Source organism: Erpetoichthys calabaricus, chromosome 1, assembly GCF_900747795.2.
Source record: "Erpetoichthys calabaricus chromosome 1, fErpCal1.3, whole genome shotgun sequence".
NCBI classification, from domain to species: Eukaryota; Metazoa; Chordata; class Cladistia; order Polypteriformes; family Polypteridae; genus Erpetoichthys; species Erpetoichthys calabaricus.
The window spans coordinates 187,669,213-187,688,726 of record NC_041394.2 but is presented as its reverse complement, the minus strand read 5'-3'; the positions used below and the strand labels follow the sequence as shown (position 1 = coordinate 187,688,726).

Here is a 19,514-nt window from a genome sequence, read left to right as displayed (position 1 = left end):
AGATCATGTTAAGTATTTGTTATTATGAATGGCTGTTCAGCAAATTTACGACTTGTGAATACAAACTGTTTCTGAATCTACTGGTGGAAGTGGCAATAGTTTTTGTACCCTTTGTAAGCTAAAAGGAGTGACAAAAGCAATTGTTCAGGATGGCTGAGGTCTTTAAAATTGTACTGTCTGCCTTTCTCCAACAGCAAGTGTTACTTATATCTTGAACACAAAACAGCTAGGTGTGGGTAATATTCTGATCTACCTTCACCACCCTCTGAAAGGCTTTATGATCTTGAGCCAAAAAGTGATGTAACAGGATGTGATGTAGCCATTGAGGATGGAATCTCCACTAGGACCCTGTAGAGTTAATGAGAGTAGATGGAGACATCAAAACTTTCCACAGGCCCCTGAGTAAGTAAATGAGTTGGTAAGCCTTCTTGACAATAGCTGAAATGAACTGAAGTGGGTCCAACACATCTGTGATAGTCACTCCAACCTCTGAACAGCACCTCATTCAATCTAAAGTCTTTGAGCAGCTCCTTGGTTTTGCAGACACTAAGGGTAATATTATTGTCCTGATATCACTCAGTCAGCAGGGAAATCTCTCATCACTGCTGATCATCTCTTCTATGATGGTAGTGTAATTAGTAAAGTTATTGTGGAGTTGAATTTGCATTTTACCACAAAGTAATAGGTGAATGAGGAGTACAGAAGGGGGCTTAGCACACCACCTTCTGCAGAACATATGCTAAAGATCAGAATGAATGATGTAAAACTGTTAGTTCACACATGCTATGGTCTGCAAGGAAATCCAATTGCACAGTGTGCCACTTAATTACAGTTTGTGAAACATAGTGGTCAGCTTTGATGGTACAACAGTATTAAATGCTGAACTGCAGTCTACGAACATCCCTCAGGTTTAAATAGCAGTTTTTATTATCTAGATATGTCAGTATGGTATGATATGTAATGAAAATGGCATCCAAAGATCTCCTCTTATTTTCTTAGAATTTCATTTTTTTTCTCTCACTACAGCCCATTCACTTTCTAAATGTGCTTAATCCAATTTTAGACTCATGGGGGCTGAATAGCACTGAGCCAATGGCAGCAACTATCCCTGGAGGCTGCTCTGTTGCTTTAAAGGATATGCTCAAACACATTCAAATACCATGATACTCACTCATACTGAGTGAATATAAAACCATCAAGTAACTTAAACATATACTGTATGTCTTTGGTATAAGTGAGGAAAATTCCATGGAATTTTATCATACAGAACAGAATTAATGGTTGCCTCAGGTATGGCAAATCATAAAGTTACTGTGGCAGAAAAACATGATCACAGCATCACATTACAACTACCATTTCTGAATGGTTGTAAGATGTTCTTATTATGGATTGCTGTGTTTGTTTGACACTGTTAAATAATGGGACTGTCTGATACATGGTTTTGTAGTCATTTCAAGACTGATAACTATCAATTTGACTTGTGATCTCCTCATTAGTTTTCTTTAGTCAAGCCTCTCTTTTTTCAAACAGCTGATTCTAATTTAATTCCTTTAAATAGGGTGATTTAACTTGGGGCATTCGCCTTTTCACATGTGGCAGCTGGTGGTATAGATTTCTATGGTCATTATTGTCATTTGTACAGAGTACAGTGAAATTCTTACTTGCATATGCTGACCAACACACAATATGTCACCACTCTCTGATGTTGGAAAAATTTGTTCATTAGATAAATGAAATAAGCTAAAAATATTTGGTATGTGTTCACACCGGTGTCATGTGTCTAATATGAACTTTGGTTGAAGAGCTGAAAACCTTCATTGTGAAAGAAATCAGAAAGAGGGCAAACAGTTTTTCAAGCACTGTGTAAACAGTTAACAAGCTAGAATCTAAATGTATTCTCCATGAGCTATAAAGCGGGAGGACTATTATGGAAACATTTTCTTCATTTCTATTTCATTATTTACATAACATCTTAGACAGATTGGCTGTCACAGTCCCTGTGAGGCATTTATATATATGTGTTGCTGATGGTATAAAGGAGCCCTAGTAGTGTTACTTGACACACTTATGCTGAATGATTTGTTGGTTAAAAGTACTCAGTGTTAGTGTGTCAGAGAGAGGGTGTGCAGCATTGTTCATAATGGCACTCAGTTTTGTTTTTATTCTCTCCTTTGCTATGACCTCTAGGGGGTTCAGAATGTGTCATATGACTGAGCTTGCCTTTTTAAGTTGCTTGTTAATTTGGTGGACCTCTCTTGAAGTGATGTTAATAGCACAGCACAAAACAGCGTAGAAAATCTCTCTGGCCATCACAGAGTTATAGAAGATTTGAAGGATGTCACATTGAAGGAGCACAGTCTCATAAAGAAAAAGAGTCTGCTCTGCCCTTTCTTATATAGAATTGTTAGACCAGTCCAATCTGTCATTAATGTGGACCCCCAAGTACTTGTAGGAGTGGACCACCTCTACATCCACTCCTTGAATAGTGACTGGACTTAAAGACTGTTTAGTGCAGCTAAAGTCAATCACCAGTTTCTTGGTTTTGTTGATGTTAATATGCAGACAGTTCTCTTTGCACCCAGAAACACCACCTGACTCCTATACTCTGTCTCCTCCCCTTTATCAATACATCATATAAGTGCAGAATCATCTGAGAATGTTTTCAAGTGACATGATCTGGTGTTGTATTTAAAGTCTGAGGTGTACAGATTGAAGAGAAAAGTGTTTTCTGTGGTGCTCTATTGTTGCTCACATCCATATCAGAAACAAAACTATCAGAAACACAACAAATACTACATTTTGAAATCCTGAGAATTTAAATGCCTAAATACAATATAGCAATCAAAGCTGTGAGAGTTATCCAAAATTATTTACAATAGTGTAGGATCCAGCTTTTGCTTATGACCTGAGCTGAATTATTTGATTGGGTGAAAAACATCTATTGATTGCCTAAGATTTCAGACAAAGTCATAACTGTGTGAACAGCTTTTTTCACAACTTATACAGGGCCAGTAAGCAACATGAAATACACAAAGGGTGTGAAAAAATATCCTTGGCGTTAAATCAAAGTGTATCTCAGACTCAAAATTCTATGTAAAACAGTTAAGCCCGAGTGTCTACTGGGATAAGTAAGCTATTACCATCTGTACAGTGTTAAGGCAGAATAATGGTCAGGATGGTATTTTTCTGCTATCTAAAATATGAAAATAACTGCAATATCATGCTTATCATATCATAATATCATGCTGCAAAAAATAAATCATGAATAGTTCTATAGGTTTTACCACTCTATGGTTATTCATCAGTATTCATGAGTGGGGCTAAATTTTCAACCAAAACGTACAATGGCATGTTAACGAGAAGCTGTAAAGCCAGTTTTAGAAAAAACTGAAACTAAACCATTAGATGAATCAAGCGATAATGATGACAATGTGAATTAGTCATTCGGCATTGAAACAGATAGTGAAACTAATGCATACAGCATTGTTTGTACAGCTATACAGAAATGCATACAACTGAACTGCCATGATATACCAGGTGAATTTGGTCACATGAAGGATTAACATGGTGCAAGTAGGTTCATGGCTAAATGGCAAAATAACTGTAATCAAATGAAAGGACAAGAAAGACATTGGCCCTCTAAACACTTTGTATCAGTTTGAATGTGTCTGATTTAGTATTTATTGCTGTTTTTGTTAATTGTGAGTTACTTTTTATTTTTTTTTATGTTATTTCTGTTAGTTTCATTTACTATTTGCTTATTATGTACTGTCACTTTAAATGCACTTAAGATTCCTTGTGCTTTGAGGGTAGAGCCACCCTAAAATTATGGCTTCTTAGCTCTCACTCTAGTTATTTAAGGTCTCAGTTGAGTATCACAGATCAGGAATTCATTGCACTTGTGTTTTTGTAAAGTTTTGTAAGTAATGTTATTTTCATTGTATTTTTCAGGCTTTCTTCAAGTTTTTGTCCAGATTATAGGATTGTGATTTCTGGATTTAGTATTGGGACATATTGTTTGCTGTATGACTGCAACTGCAAATAACTCATTTTCACCTATTTTTCCTCTTTTGAGCATTTTGCTTGTATTGATTTTATTTTTTGTTAATGAATTATTTATTTATACATATTCTTTGTTGGCCTTTTAGTGTACAAGTTACATTTTGGGACATTTCTTAATATTCTGAACTGTTAAGCCAGTGCTCTCCATTTTGGGCCAAGCCAGGTTGAAATTCTGCTGGTAGATTTCTGGGACAAGTCTGTCTGGGATAAGTGTCCTCCAGGCTGTCTAGTAAATGTTCTGGCCTACATTGTAGTTATTTTTGGAGGCCTCTACCCAAATTTTGCCATGTGTGAGATTCCAAATCACAACATTAAGCATTGTTCACAATGCAGCAATTGTCAATGTTCGTGTCAATGGAAATGTGGAAGTCACTAAATTATAGGACATCTTTTCATTACAGCACTGTGTAAAATAAAAAACGTCTGCTTTGTAAAGAACTGTAACATATGGAGATTTCTTCGATGTACATGAAAAATGCCAGCTTGCTTGACAAAACCAAATAAATCCACAGCCAGCAAGGAATTTTGGGAAAGCTTGTTATTTGCATAAAACGTGATCGATTTCCTTCAGAATCAGAATAACACATGTGGACTAATTCAAGAGCAAAGAATTTCAGTTACTGTTTTGGAGAAAGAACTGCCAGTTTGAAAACATACTATTAAGCTGATGACAAACATAGACTGGCAAATGTACAACAACTTGATAGTGAAACCTCTGCAGTTGTTAACTAGATAAATGCCTGAGCTTTGAAACAAAGACAATCTTAGTTACCGAGTGAAAGCCGATTACACATATTTGGATTAAGCTATGAAGTGGCCATTTTGGCAGGAATAAAGACAACGTGGAATATAGAAAAATGTGGAATACAGCAATTAACAGGAAAATTGGGAGCTTCATGTAAAGCTGTAAGAAAACAAATAATTTTGTGCATCCTCTGCAAAAATTTGCCTTCTTGTCAGTTACATGGACAATGAATGCAGGTGAAGTTTAGCATTTTGCAGCATGTAATTGTTTAACACATACATTGATCACACTCAGTTTGTTGTGCATATCAGTCAAGGGTTGTGGCTTGTGAAACTGAGACCTTTTATACTAGTAAAGGTGTTTTGTTTGGAGCAGTTTTAGTGTCATAATAGCAGTTCAGATTCAACCGATATCGAAGCATATGCAGAGTCCAAATACCAGCCCGATATATCAGAGCCTGTCAGGCACTACCAATTACTAAAAAGCAGTCAATTTAAGGGTTTCTGACAAACTATGTTTTGTATTTTGTCAGAGGCACATACAAAGAGATGCTTGCTTCTGCTGACAGATGAGCAAGCCACAGTTGCCTGTGAGTGAAACAGTTTGACAGGAGGTCTTTTCTTGCCATTCATAGGGTCTTGCACTGCTTTGTATTATTATTATCACAAGAAACTCTAGTCATTTGAAATGGAAAATGTAATAAGGTTGATACGATAAGAAGATTCCACACAGTGGAATAAAATTGCCCCAAGTGTTATTTATTACAATTTGGGTCAGAAGCATAATAAAATGATAAATTATACTATAGTATTTCATGACATTTGTTCCACCCCAATTAATAATATTCACCATGTAAAGGTGTTTAAGGATCCACCAGATTGTTTACGGTGTCTGCTAATTTGTCTTGTTAAAAGCAAACTGAGCTGGAGGACTTGACTGAAAAGGGGGTACAGTATTCACATTGTATTCAACTCCTGACCTCATCATTAAATGATTTGAAACTCTGTTCAAATTTCCTCCTTGAGACAAGATAATGATAAAGATGTAGCCAATGTGGGAGTTCAGTTGCAACTATTTATTAAGTGACTTTGGGTTTTCATTTCTGCCACTTTCTTAAATAGTAACCAATTACTTACTGCTGCTATTGGAACATACTTCCTTTTCCTTGATTTTAATTGACTTACTTTTTAAGATACTCACTTTTTCTTTTTTCTTAACCAAACAATAATGAAATGCAAAGTGAGTCAAAGAGTACCAGCTCCAGAACTTAAACTCAATACCCATTTTTGCACAAATTAATTTCTTAATAAGAAGAAAATTATTTCTGTTAATTAAACACAATATTTAATTCTCTGCCTTGTTAGTGCTCTCATTCTGACACACCAGGCAGTTAAAAAATGACGGAGTTTTCATTTTTGAGAGGACTACAGAAATCTTTTGTGGACCAGAGCAGATCAATATTTCTCAGACCTTCACTTTTTTCTTTTAAATTTTATATTTATCAAATAGATATAGTATGAAGGGTATATAGGTTATCTGGTCACTTGTTAGGTCACCGTGCAGCTAAATCTGCTGCTTCAGAAAAAAAAGAATCAATTAAACCATCTGAATGTTAATAAGCAAATCAATTCAAATTAAGTCAACAAAGTAATTCCAATTAGCATCAGTAAGTGGTTTCTAATTAAGAAAATGACTGGAACAAAAACCTACACTAAATGAGTGGAACAAAAACCTACACCAACTGTGACCCTGCAGGATCTAAGTTTGACATCCCAGGCCTAAATAAACACGTTAGTCCAAGAACTGTGATCCTCTCTGGCACTGTCATTCGCAAACATGCGCATTTAAATATTACACAGAGTATAAGCATCGCTGCCACCTGTTAACCAAGAAGATATTTTTACTATGGACCACCTGAATTGCAATAGCAATACATTCAACTTGGAATCTCAAAGGTTTCTGATGAGAAAGTACATGCAAACTATACACACTGTTTCAAACACAGGACTCTGGGGTTGTGAGGTAGTGTTGCTAACCACTGTGCAATGTCATTTCTTGTGCCCAAAGCATTCCATTTAAGATGTGTTTTCTCTTCTCAAATTAACGTGACAACCTTTAACAAAGGAACTAGTTCTGGATTTTTCATAATTCATGTTTGGTTTACACTGTCTATCTTTGACTGGGTTAAGCTCAAACATTAAAAGTGAATGTGACATAAACAATGATGGTGCGCATTTTCCCACTGGGAGTATGGTGAATGGAATAGCATTTATATTACAAAGACAGAAAACCTCTTTTTTGTCTACAAATTGAGCAAACAAAATATTTAACTTGATACATAAAGTTTTTGATATTTTTATCTTTGCTGTGATGTGTTTTTTTAATTTGCTATTTATAATTGCATTCCTGGAGTTTAAATGTGTTTTAAAACAGTCTCTCTTGCTTCAATAATGTTTGTGTTCCAAAGTGACCTATCTTTAACATCTTCTGTATTCTTAATAAAATTACTGTTGAAATTAAAAAATCAATTTTAAATGCAAAATCAATTCTTTTTAAGTATCAATTAATTGGTAATAACCATTGAATGAGTTGAAATTACTAAAAAAGCAAATTAATCCAGCTGTAGTTTTTAGATGTTTAATATTTAAGCAGGTTTCATTACAAAGTAAAATTATAATGATTAAAAAAAGTCTTACCTTCTGATAATAAACGTAGGCAAGAACACCGGCCACCAGTTCAATCAGAAAGATTAACAGAAGGCAGGAAAAGTACTGAAAGAAGAAGCATTCCAAATTAGTTTACAGTCCTTTTAAGTAAGAATAGATATGCTCAGCTGAATGGCTCTAATTATTACGACTCAACACAATTTTTGTATACAATTCCTGTAAGAAATAGACAGCCAAATGAAAACTGAAGAAGTCAAATGCCCAAGATGATCTACATAAGTACTGATCTCATGGACAGGTCCTACCATGTGTCTTGGAGTGGAGAGATGTCAAAGTTGTGTCAGTCAAGCACAGGGTTGCCCCAAATATTGATGCTGGGTTCTCTCCTCTTTCCTTTTTACACCACCTCAGTATGCCCCATTATCAAAAACCATGGAATCTCATATAATTATCTCGATGATGACCAGCTGTACACATTATCAGTAATACCTACAGTACCAAGTCAGCACGTAAGTTTATGGTGATGATTGATGACAAGCCATCCTTCACTGACCAGATGGGAAATGTGTCTCTTACAGTTTCACTCTGTACATCATCTGCAAGATTAAGCCAAATCCAACAGAAGTAAGCAGTACAACTTCCGGTCAAGGCATTGATCTTGTCACATCTTGAATACTACAACTCCTTACTGGCAGGGGTACCTGAATTTGCTACCAAGTCACTGCAGATAATACAGAAACATCAATGGATCAGTACTTGTTTAATGTAAATGGAGGCACTCATGAGCTACTACAGTATATCCACTCCAGACTGTTGAAGAGTAGCACCTGGTAAAATCACCTCTACATGGCACCAAATCTCAATCCAGACTCCTTTCATATGTACCTTCTTTCTGGTGGGGTGAGCTACCCACCTCATTCAGACCACTGACCGCTTTACTGTATTTAAGAAGCAATTGAAATTCTCTTGTTCTGTGAATATCTTTCTAATTGATAATTGCTTTGATACTAGACTGTTAACTAAGAAAAGAGTAACCGGTTGTGTGTTTTTCTGTTTAACTTAGAGCTCTTTATTTGTAATGGTCAGCTTTGCAACCTTATCTTGTAACACTTGTTCCTAAACAGAGTATAGGCTGATGTTTACTCAATTATGTTAACCTCTTTTGAAAAAGTAACAATGTAGACATGAGAGGATATTAAACCAGTATGCTGTCCGATGCCTGAGGCATAACCTTCAGTTCTGGGACTTTAATAGTTATGACTGAGACAGACAAGGGTGAGTGAGCAAACAAATAAGACTTTAATATTAGAACATTGGAACATCAACAACAACAACAATATTTATTTATATACCACATTTTCATACAAATGATGTAGCTCGAAGTGCTTTACAGGATGAAGAATGAGAAAAAAGACAAAATATAAAAATAAAATTAGGTAATACTAATCAACATAGAATATAAGTAAGGTCCGATGGCCAGGGAGGGCAGAACAATCCAAAAAAAAAACTCTAGACGACTGGAGGAAAAAAAAAACCAAAATCTCCAGGGGTTCCAGGCCAAGAGACCACCCAGCCCCCTTCTAGGTATTCTGTCTAACATAAATTATATCAATCAGTCCTCATGGTTTTTAGGCTTTACATAGAAGAATTTGATGATGATGGTCATGTGGATGGATCTCTGGCCTTCAATCCATCAATGTAGGGACAGCACAGTGCTTTGATCTGGTGGTGGTGGCACAGAGTTTATAAAAAATAAAGACAAAAGTGAAATAAACAATGCATTCAATAAATAATTTAATCTTCTTCTTCTATTGGATGCTCCCATTAGGGGTTGCCACAGCAGATCATGTTTATCCATATCTTCCTGTCCTTGGCATCTTGCTCTGTTACACCCACCACCTGCATGTCCTCTTTTACCACATCCATGTGTCATTAAATTTAAGCAGTGTCCTCAGGTGAAAATAAATAAACTAATTCCAATAATTTAAAATCACCAAAATCAAGATGTAAACTTCTTGCATTTTCTTTCTCTCTCCTTCCACATCAGGACATTGGGAATCTGAAATTCGCAGTCCAACACATCCTAGTCAATGGCACAGATCCGAATTGCCACTTCTTCCAGTAGTTGCAGTTCCTGAAGCTGCCTTCTGAGCCAGTATCCACAGATCCCCAGGCACATTGCTCTTCACACAGATGCTGTGATGTTTTGATCTCCTACCTTCAGCAAGCTCCTGTGGTCTCTTCCCATCTTGTCTGCTCCTCAGCTCAGTAGACTCAATCCTGGCCTCTCACAGAACCTTCAAAACAACTAACGGTTCTTCACATCAACAGGGCCAATGCTACCTACCGTTCAGCAAACAATGTAAGCAAATCACATACTGTATACCACACTCCTAAAAATGGTGCCAAAGTGGTTCTTCAGAGCAATGCTCTAGAGGAACTACTTTCGATTCCCAAAAAAAAACTTTCACATGAAGATTTGAGAAAGAACTTTTCATCTGTAGCAGGTTCAATAAACAACCGTAAATAGTGCAGAACGAGTCCCGGACACAGACAGGTAGACATGGTTAAAAGCACCACCACACATTTATTTACAGTCTTAATATTTACAGTAATAAGTGCACACAAACCCCAAGGTCCCCAAAAGTCCAGGCCAACACCACACTATGCCTTTTTCTCTTCAGGCCGCCTCCTTGCCTCCTCCAAGACCTCGTCTCTCGACCTCCCGACTCCAGCCCCCGAATGGAGGGAGGCGGCCCCTTTTATAACCACCCGGATGTGCTCCAGGTGCCTCCTGACAATCTTCCGCCGGCACTCCCCAGTGTGGCGGAAGTGCCGGCTGCGTACCCGGAAGCACTCTGGGTGTTCCCGATCCTCTTCCCCCCAGCACTTCCGGGTGTGGTGGAAGTGCTAAGGTCCAGGGCTCCGTATGCATTGGGGCGCCCCCTGGCGGTGACCACGGGCCCCTTCAGGGCTGAGCTTCAAAGCTCTCTACCCGTGGACCCCAAAGCCACCAGGGTGGTCGCCCCCCTCGTGGTCTGGAGGAGGCGTAAGCCCTCCTCCAGTCCTCTTGGGCGTCCCGGCTGGGTACCACCCACAGCCGCGTGCCACAATAGTAACAAAGTTGTGAAATACCAATGGGTTCATGATTTTAAAAAGATTCTCACTGCATACAATAACACAGGCTAAGTTAATGTTTTCTTAATGTGTCTGTATCCTATCAGGTAAACTACTACACCTTAAATATTTCAGTTGTCCGCACATTAGGAACCTATTCAAAGCCCAAAGAACCAATTTCATAGCAAAGAAAACTCTTCCAGAAATAGTTTTTTGTCAAGCAATGGTTTTTCAAGGAAACGTACAACCTATTAAAATGTAATTTAAGAATCTAAATTTTCCTCATTATTAAAATTGACATTTTTCCTCATTCATCAGTAAATTAGTCAGTTTTGATTTGATCTTTGATATTTCTGTTGAATTTACACAATATTAGATACACAGTTATTGAAAGAATAAAAACTGAGGTAACAATAAACAAACATGACTGAAGAAAGTGAAAAAGCAATATAAATAAATCCTCTGGACAAGAACCTAAATCCATACAGAGATAAGTTACAGACTACAGTTTTCTACTTTGTATGTCCCTCTCTCCTATGGGAAACAGTAAACCAGTGTTTTGATGCAGCTCATGAGCAACATTCCTTGATACAGTATATACGTTCTTTCTAGTAAAAAACAAATCAGCATTCCCCTTTACACAGTATACAGGCAGTCAGTTATACCAAGAGCCTTTATTCTCTTTAAAAATCAAAGGTGGTTCATCCTGCTTTTCTTCTGAAAAATGTGAGAAGTTATAAGTTGCATTTTTAGATATAATTCTTTACAGTATGTCTAATGCAAAAGAGAAGAGCTAAATATAAAACTCCACAGCACAAGAGGAAATCCATCCTAGCTTCTGTAGCACCTTGCTTAACAAAGACTGCTTGGTCACTGCTTTCTTCCTAACCCAAAGAAATTATGGTAAGACTGAATCTGACCCACAGCTCCATGAACTCTGAAATATAGCAGGCTTGTAAGAAAAGTGTTTTTTTTATAAGTCAATTAATTAATGAAAAAGGAAAGTTGTATTGAATGTAAACAATCTCTGTGACCACTGTACCACTGAGCCATTTAAACTGTTTCACACAACATTCAGATATTACTTTTGATAGACCTGCCAAAACTGAATTGAGCTTTCCTCACATTCAGCCATCAAATCCAGAAATAATTAAAATTATTTCTAAAACAGGAATCACAGCATGTCAAAGGATCAGAAAAATTCCAGTGAGAGGTTTTACAGTAGATGGAAGACAGACAATAACAATTCAGTCTATTTTTATTCTCTTGTCACTGCAAGACATCAGAAAAGCTACATAAGGTGAAAACAGTCCAACTATCTTGCTTTGCACATAATCTGTTGCACATTTAATTAGTGAGATTAATCATTTGAAGTAGTATCGATTATAATACATTGACATACATCAACTGCAAACTCAGTTCAACCTCAGATCACAGAACTGGGTGCAAGAAGAAACCACCCCGTAACTTAACACACATGTCTTTAGAGATATGGGAAGAAAACAAAATAAAATAAAAAAGAAAAATGTACACAGACATGGCAGAACATGAAAACTTTATGTAGACAATAACTGGGTGTAGAAAATAAAATTTGGAATACTGGCTCTCTGGATAGCCAGATAGATAAGAGTATATAGGCATAGTCCGAGGGGAAGCTGAGCCTTTACAGAAGGTGAAGAGGGAAAAATAATATATATATATATATATATATATATATATATATATATATATATATATATATATATATATACTGTATATATATATCAATTAGGATTCAGAGAATTCCTATAAATTCAAACTGTTAAAAAGGCTACACATTTTCAATTTAGTACATAATATAACATTCTTAAACCTGTTTAAATCAGTTCAGTGTCACATGGTGGTGTCTGAAGCCTATCCTGGGCGTCCTGAACAAACCAAAACTCACAAAGTACCAAATTTTAATTGCCAAGTAACCTAACATGTGTGTCTTTGATTTGTGGAAGTAAAACTGGCATACCTGCAGAAAAGCAGAAATTGAGAAAAAATGTAACTTTATTTAATTTAACTTTAAACAAATGAAATAGGTACAGATGCACCAAAGTTTAGAAGAAATAAAATAAAATAAACTTCTGGATATAGTGAAGGTTAATCACGTGGTGAACAAGTAAAAGAATAATTCCATCTGAAGCAACAATAAAGCCAATAGATCAAACCAATGGATGAGTAAGAGTTTAAACAAGAAACTTCTGAAGAAAAGGCAGATCTGTAAAGGCTTTAATTAAAAAGGATAAAAATATTAAAAGATAAATTACACATGTGAAAAGGTAGGTAGACAATGATTTTTGCAGTAAGTGTACAAAGAATAACAAGGGAAAAATAAATATACTGGAAATTCCAAAGCCTCTTAATTAATATGTTTAAACAAAATTTATTTGTGGAGAGGTCCATAACATTTGAGTAGTGGCTAGGATAATAATAAAGATACAGTGATCCCTCGCTATATCGCGCTTCGCCTTTCGCGGCTTCACTCTATTGCGGATTTTATATGTAAGCATATTTAAATATATATCGCGGATTTTTTGCTGGTTTGCGGATTTCTGAGGACAATGGGTCTTTTAATTTCTGGTACATGCTTCCTCAGTTGATTTCATACAAGGGATGCTATTGGGAGATGGCTGAGAAGCTACCCAACTTACTTTTCTCTCTCTCTCTCTTGCGCTGACTTTCTCTGATCCTGACGTATGGGGGATTGAGCAGGGGGGCTGTTCGCACACCTAGACGATACGGACGCTCGTCTAAAAATGCTGAAAGATTATCTTCACATTGCTACCTTCTGTGCAGCTGCTTCCTGAAGCGACATGCTGCACGGTGCTTCGCATACTTAAAAGCTCGAAGAGCACGTATTGATTTTTGACTGTTTGTTTTTCTCTGTCTCTCTCTCTCTCTCTCTCCCTGCTCCTGACGGAGGGGATGTGAGCTGCCGCCTTCAACAGCTTTGTACCGGCGGTGCTTCGCAGACTTAAAAGCCAAACAGCCCTATTGATTTGTTTGCTTTCCTCTCTGTTTCTGACAGTCTGTTCTCCTGACGCACACTCCTTTGAAGAGGAAGATATGTTTGCATTCTTTTAATTGTGAGACGGAACTGTCATCTCTGTCTTGTCATGGAGCACAGTTTAAACTTTTGAAAAAGAGACAAATGTTTGTTTGCAGTGTTTGAATAACGTTCCTGTCTCTCTACAACCTCCTGTGTTTCTGCGCAAATCTGTGACCCAAGCATGACAATATAAAAATAACCATATAAACATATGGTTTCTACTTCGCGGATTTTCTTATTTCGCGGGTGGCTCTGGAACGCAACCCCCACGATGGAGGAGGGATTACTGTACACTATATGTTTTGGGTAGAAAATCCTGCATGTATTTCTTTAAATTTAAAGTTGTTAGTGTTTTTCAGATATTATTTTTCATTTTACATTAGCTGTGTTTTTGGATTGTTTTTGTCCTTTTTGAATTTTTGTAATTTTATGATTGTTTTTAATAATGTATTGTTTAACTATACTGTGTTATATCCCTTGTATTATGTGGGTGAAACCTCAAGAGGTGGGTCCACCATGAAATCACTGCTTACGGACTGCTCTCAACCTATTTATAATAGCTGTGAGTTAAAGACATTCAAAGAGTTGTTAAGTGTTGTGGAGTAACGATTAAGAATTGTGAGTATTCTTTGGAAGTCTGTTTTTAGGGCATTTTTGGGGGTGTTTCTGGATTTAGAAATTGGATTTCAAGCTGGCTGTGTTTATTTTGGGTTGCCTTTTTAAGGGTTAGGGGTAGGGTTAGTCTTAACCTTATTTTTGATCTATTTCCCAGTCTTGCTTGTTGTGTTTCTCTTTTAATTCTTCAAATACATTGTATACAAAGGAATTTTGTTTTTGTCCATTAAGCCAGAGATTTACTGTTAACGTCTCCCTAAAAGACACTTTTGAGTATTTTGAAATTTAACACTTCATTTCATAGGCTTTGGTAATTCTAGTGTTAAAAGCCTGAGCCCCATTTAGCGCAAGTGCAGGTTGGAAAGCCTTACAGTTGTGCTTGGGGCTGCGCTGCCTAGAATAAGGCCTGCTCCAGAGACTCAAACCTAGTGGAGTCTTGGTCAGGCTTTTGCTTATTTGAGACTTTTTCATTGTTTTTTGTGATTTTGGTGATGCTGAATCACAATTATTTGTAGCAATATATGGTGAAGCTACTAGGATTGAAACCCTGAACATTTACTTTTCAGAAAAAAACTGCATACTGTATCTAGGTAATGGAAAGCTACCAAAGTCTCTGAATAGTTAGCGTAAAAAAATGTAAATAGCAAATGAATGGAATCTACTATAAAAAAAATATTCAGTAAATATGTATGTGACTGGTCCCTACAAATAATTGAACAGTCAGTTTGGCTTAGGTGATGTAATCAGCAAAGAGGAAGTATGAGTGTGAGACACATGAGAAGGAGTAAAGATGTAAACATTTAAGTGCTGAAAGTCACTGTTAAAAGACAAGAAGTATAAATGTAGACAGGAGGCAAGCAAGAAGCCTCAATAATAAAGAGTCTGAGAAACAGACTTTACAGAAAGCATTCAATAGAGGGAGCGCTGTTCAAGGGAGGTTCAGATACACCAGGATACTAAAAGAAGGAGCTGAAGGTACACGTAGGGTAAGAGATATCAAATATTTTAAAATGTATTCTATTATCTGACTTTGACAAGTGAAGTAGTTAGTTAGATATATTTACATAATTGAGGGTCTGAAGCTAGAATGTAACACAGAAAACTGTCCTAAGACAGTTTTAAATGATTGTGTCACACTGGTTCCTAGAATGCATTATGTGGTAATTAAGCAAGACAGAAATTATGCATGTATGAGGGAAGAAGGCCACTGAAAAGGGTTCTCACATGGAAAAAGTGTAGTTTTGCTGCATGGTATAGATACTGAGCAATATTGACATCATCAAAGTAACCTGGCCCTTTAGCATTATAAAAGTTTGAGCATTACAAAAATTTAGATAAGAACAGGCCACGTTGTCCAGCAAAGCTTGCCAGTCCTATCAACTTAACTCCTCCAAAATAACATCTAGTTCGAGTTTTGAAGGTCCCCAATGTCCTATTGTCTACCATACTACTTGGTAACTTATTCCATGTGTCTATGGTTCTCTGTAGAAAGAAAAAACTTCCTAATGACTTTCCAATGGTGCCCCCATGTTCTCATTGAACTCATTTTAAAGTAACAGTCTCAATCCACTGTACTAAATCCATTCATAATTTTAAAGACTTCAATCATGTCTCCTCTTAATCTACTTTTGCTTAAACTGAAAAGGCTTAGCTCTTTTAATTTTTCCTTATAACTCATTCCCTGAAGTTCTGGAATCAGCCTAGTTTCTTTTCTACTAGGGGGCTCCGCCCCCTGCTCGCTTTGCTCGCCAACCCCTGGTCTTGGGTAACCCGAAATAGATTTGAAAGAGATTATTGTCGGCGTAGCCCGAAATACATTGATGAATGTATGCGATATGTGCCTGCATTGCTTGCGGCATTTCAGACACGCGCTGTAGGCGCCTGCGTTCATTGATTATATCCAGGCGGGCTCGTGTTTGTATCTCCATCAGTTGTGGTCTTTCGTTTTGAACCTGTGCCTGCTTTGCTTCTGCAGTTTCTAACGCGCGTTGTAGGCGTCCATGTACATTGTATTTGTTCATGCGGAGCTGTTTGGTTTTGGAGCCGAGACAGTTTTGCTTCTGCAGTTTCAGACGCGCGTTGTAGGCGCCTACGTCTATTGTTTTTATCCATGCGGGCTCGCTTTTGTAGCTCCTTTAGTTGAGCTGGATCGTTTTGGAGCCATGACCGTGACTCCATTAGTTATCCGTTGTCTACCGTTAGTAATATGGATAATTGCACTTACTGTTAATATGGAGCGTTTTCTGTGGTTGTACCGTTAATAATGCATCACTGTAATGTGATTCACATATGCTATATGGTTTGGACGTGTGAGGATGCCGTACGTTTAATACGGAGAGTTTGTGGCACGTTGTTGCTTCATGTCCTTTTCAGAAGCGCGTTTTGGACGCCTGCGCCTTTCGTACTTTCCCGTGCCTTCCGTACTATCTTTGTGGACCTGTGGGGCCTCCGTAGCCTCTTATGTTTGACTCTGGGGTGCAGCGCAGAATCCTCTTTTTTGTGTGGCTGTGTCGTTAGTCGTTAGCTATGGGCGCGTTGTTGCTTCATTTCTCATTCACGTTAGTTGAGCTCTTTCGTTCTTGGGCCGTGACTCCTTCGTTCACGGTGGATAAGACTTCGCTTGCGGTTTATGAGGCGTGCGCCTGCGCAGTACGTCTCATGGTCCCATCGCCGTGTACCTGCGTCCATATCCGGTTTATTCTCGGTTAGTAATATGGATGATCTTTTCCTAGCACTTATATGACTTTTTTGAGCCTGGAGACCAAAACTATACACAGTACTCCAAGTGAGGCCTCACCAGTGTGTTATAAAGCTTAAACATAACCTCCTTTGACTTCTACTCTACATATCATGCTATATAACTTAATATTATGCTAGCCTTCATAATTAATTTTGAACAATGTCTGAAAACCAACTATGACTCCTAGATTCTTCTCATAAAATGTACTTTCAAATTTAAGGCCTCCCATTGTTTTTTAAAATCTAATAAATACTTCACATTTACTTACATTAAATTTCATCTGCAACAAATCTGCCCAAGCCTGCATGCTGTCCAAGTCCCTCTGTAATAAATCAATAGATTTTAGATTATCTGCCAACCCATCTAGCTTGGTATCTAACTTATCCAGCTTCTAACACTCTGAACAACATCCTCCCACTTATTTTAGTTTGATGCCCAACCCTACCCCTAACCTCATGAGGCACCTTATCAAATGTTTTCTGGAAGTATATGCACCACTCTGACCATATCCTTTTATCTATTCCTCATATAATTCTAACATGTTAGTAAAACATGACCTCTCTCTCATCTGAACTCATGCTGACTGCTCAGTAAAACTACTGTTCTTGCCATATGTTGCTAAATCTTTTCTCTAATAATTCCTTCTATTAATTTACCTGTGATGTATGTTAAGTTTACTGGCCTGTAGGTACTTGGATCTAGCTGACCATACTTTTTATAAAACAGGATATTTTCCATTTTCTGGTCCTGGTAATTTGTTTGATGCCACACAATTAACAAATTACAGTTATTTTTCCGTGCAGCTTCTTTTTTATCTCTTGATTTACCCACTGCAAATATTTTTTTTTAATTTCCGACTAATTGCAAATTTAGGGATGTACCTTTTCTACATCATGTAAAATGTTTTAAACCTGTTTCACTGCTCCTTGACTGTTTCTACAAAAGCTTATCTTAGTTTATAGCCTTTTAGACTGTGCCGCATCTGTTTAACATTTGCCTTACTAAAGTTAAACATAATAGATTTAGTGTTTGCATCTGCACTCTGCCAAAACACTGAGAACTGTTTAATATTATGGTCACTTGACCCTAGTGGTTCAATCACCTCTGTACCCTCAACTCTGTTCTGGTTATTACAAAATACTAAATCTACACAGGCTTCCCCAATGTTGGTGTTGAGCAGCCATGTTGGTCACTGATTAAAATGCAGTCTCCTATACTCAGCTGTTTGCAAGGTTAGGTAAGTTAATATCTGGCAATTTAATGTCCCCCATGACAATATAATAATCCCCCTTAAAAGTTACCTTTTTAAAATTTTTAAAAAGACATGCATTGGAATTAAATTTAACAAAAGTGGGGAGGATTGCAGACACTGTGGGTGGAATAGGAGGGGGTTGAATCCTACAGTTTAAATGGCATTTTGATATTAATATTTCAGGCATTTTTAATGTCATAACTTGTTCTTTCTGATGTTTACAGTAGTTTATAAAATTTTGAGTAGATACAGTTATCATCCACTCTTTCAAATAATTTGTTATTTCTGCTTTTTTAACTTTAAATAAATGTTTTACTTTGTACATAGAGATTTCCACTCATACAGGTGCTGGTCATAAAATTAGAATATCATGACAAAGTTGATTTATTTCAGTAATTCCATTCAAAAAGTGAAACTTGTATATTAGATTCATTCATTACACACAGACTGATGTTTAATCAAATGTTTATTTCTTTTAATTTTGATGATTATAACTGACAACTAATGAAAGTCCCAAATTCAGTATCTCGGAAAATTACAATATTGTGAAAAGGTTCAATATTGAAGACACCTGGTGCCACACTCTAATCACCTAATTAACTCAAAACACCTGCAAAAGCCTTTAAATGGTCTCTCAGTCTAGTTCTGTAGGCTACACAATCATGGGGAAGACTGCTGACTTGACAGTTGTCCAAAAGACGACCATTGACACCTTGCACAAGGAGGGCAAGACACAAAAGGTCATTACTAAAGAGGCTGGCTGTTCACAGAGCTCTGTGTCCAAGCACATTAATAGAGAGGCGAAGGGAAGGACAAGATGTGGTAGAAAAAAGTGTACAAGCAATAGGGATAACCGCACCCTGGAGAGGATTGTGAAACAAAACCCATTCAAAAATGTGGGGGAGATTCACAAAGAGTGGACTGCAGCTGGAGTCAGTGCTTCAAGAACCACCACACACAGATGTATGCAAGACATGGGTTTCAGCTGTCGCATTCCTTGTGTCAAGCCACTCTTGAACAAGAGACAGCGTCAGAAGCGTCTCGCCTTTGGGCTGCTGTTGAGTGGTCCAAAGTTATGTTCTCTGATGAAAGTAAATTTTACATTTCCTTTGGAAATCAAGGTCCCAGGGTCTGGAGGAAGAGAGGAGAGGCACAGAATCCACATTGCTTGAGGTCCAGTGTAAAGTTTCCACATTCAGTGATGGTTTGGGGTGCCATGTCATCTGTTGGTGTTGGTCCAT

The 19,514-nt window shown here is 37.3% G+C and overlaps 1 protein-coding gene across 4 annotated transcripts in view; it reads right to left on the bottom strand.

Annotated features, from left to right (window-relative positions):
- The window catches only part of tspan11 (tetraspanin 11), a 343,309-nt gene that overhangs the window by 137,614 nt on the left and 186,181 nt on the right, over positions 1 to 19,514 (bottom strand). For all 4 annotated transcript variants that reach the window (XM_051923121.1, XM_028810166.2, XM_051923125.1 and 1 more), the window contains exon 4: positions 7,504 to 7,578. In XM_051923121.1, coding sequence (XP_051779081.1) covers positions 7,504 to 7,578 — 75 coding nt within the window. The remainder of the gene's footprint in view (positions 1 to 7,503; positions 7,579 to 19,514) is intronic.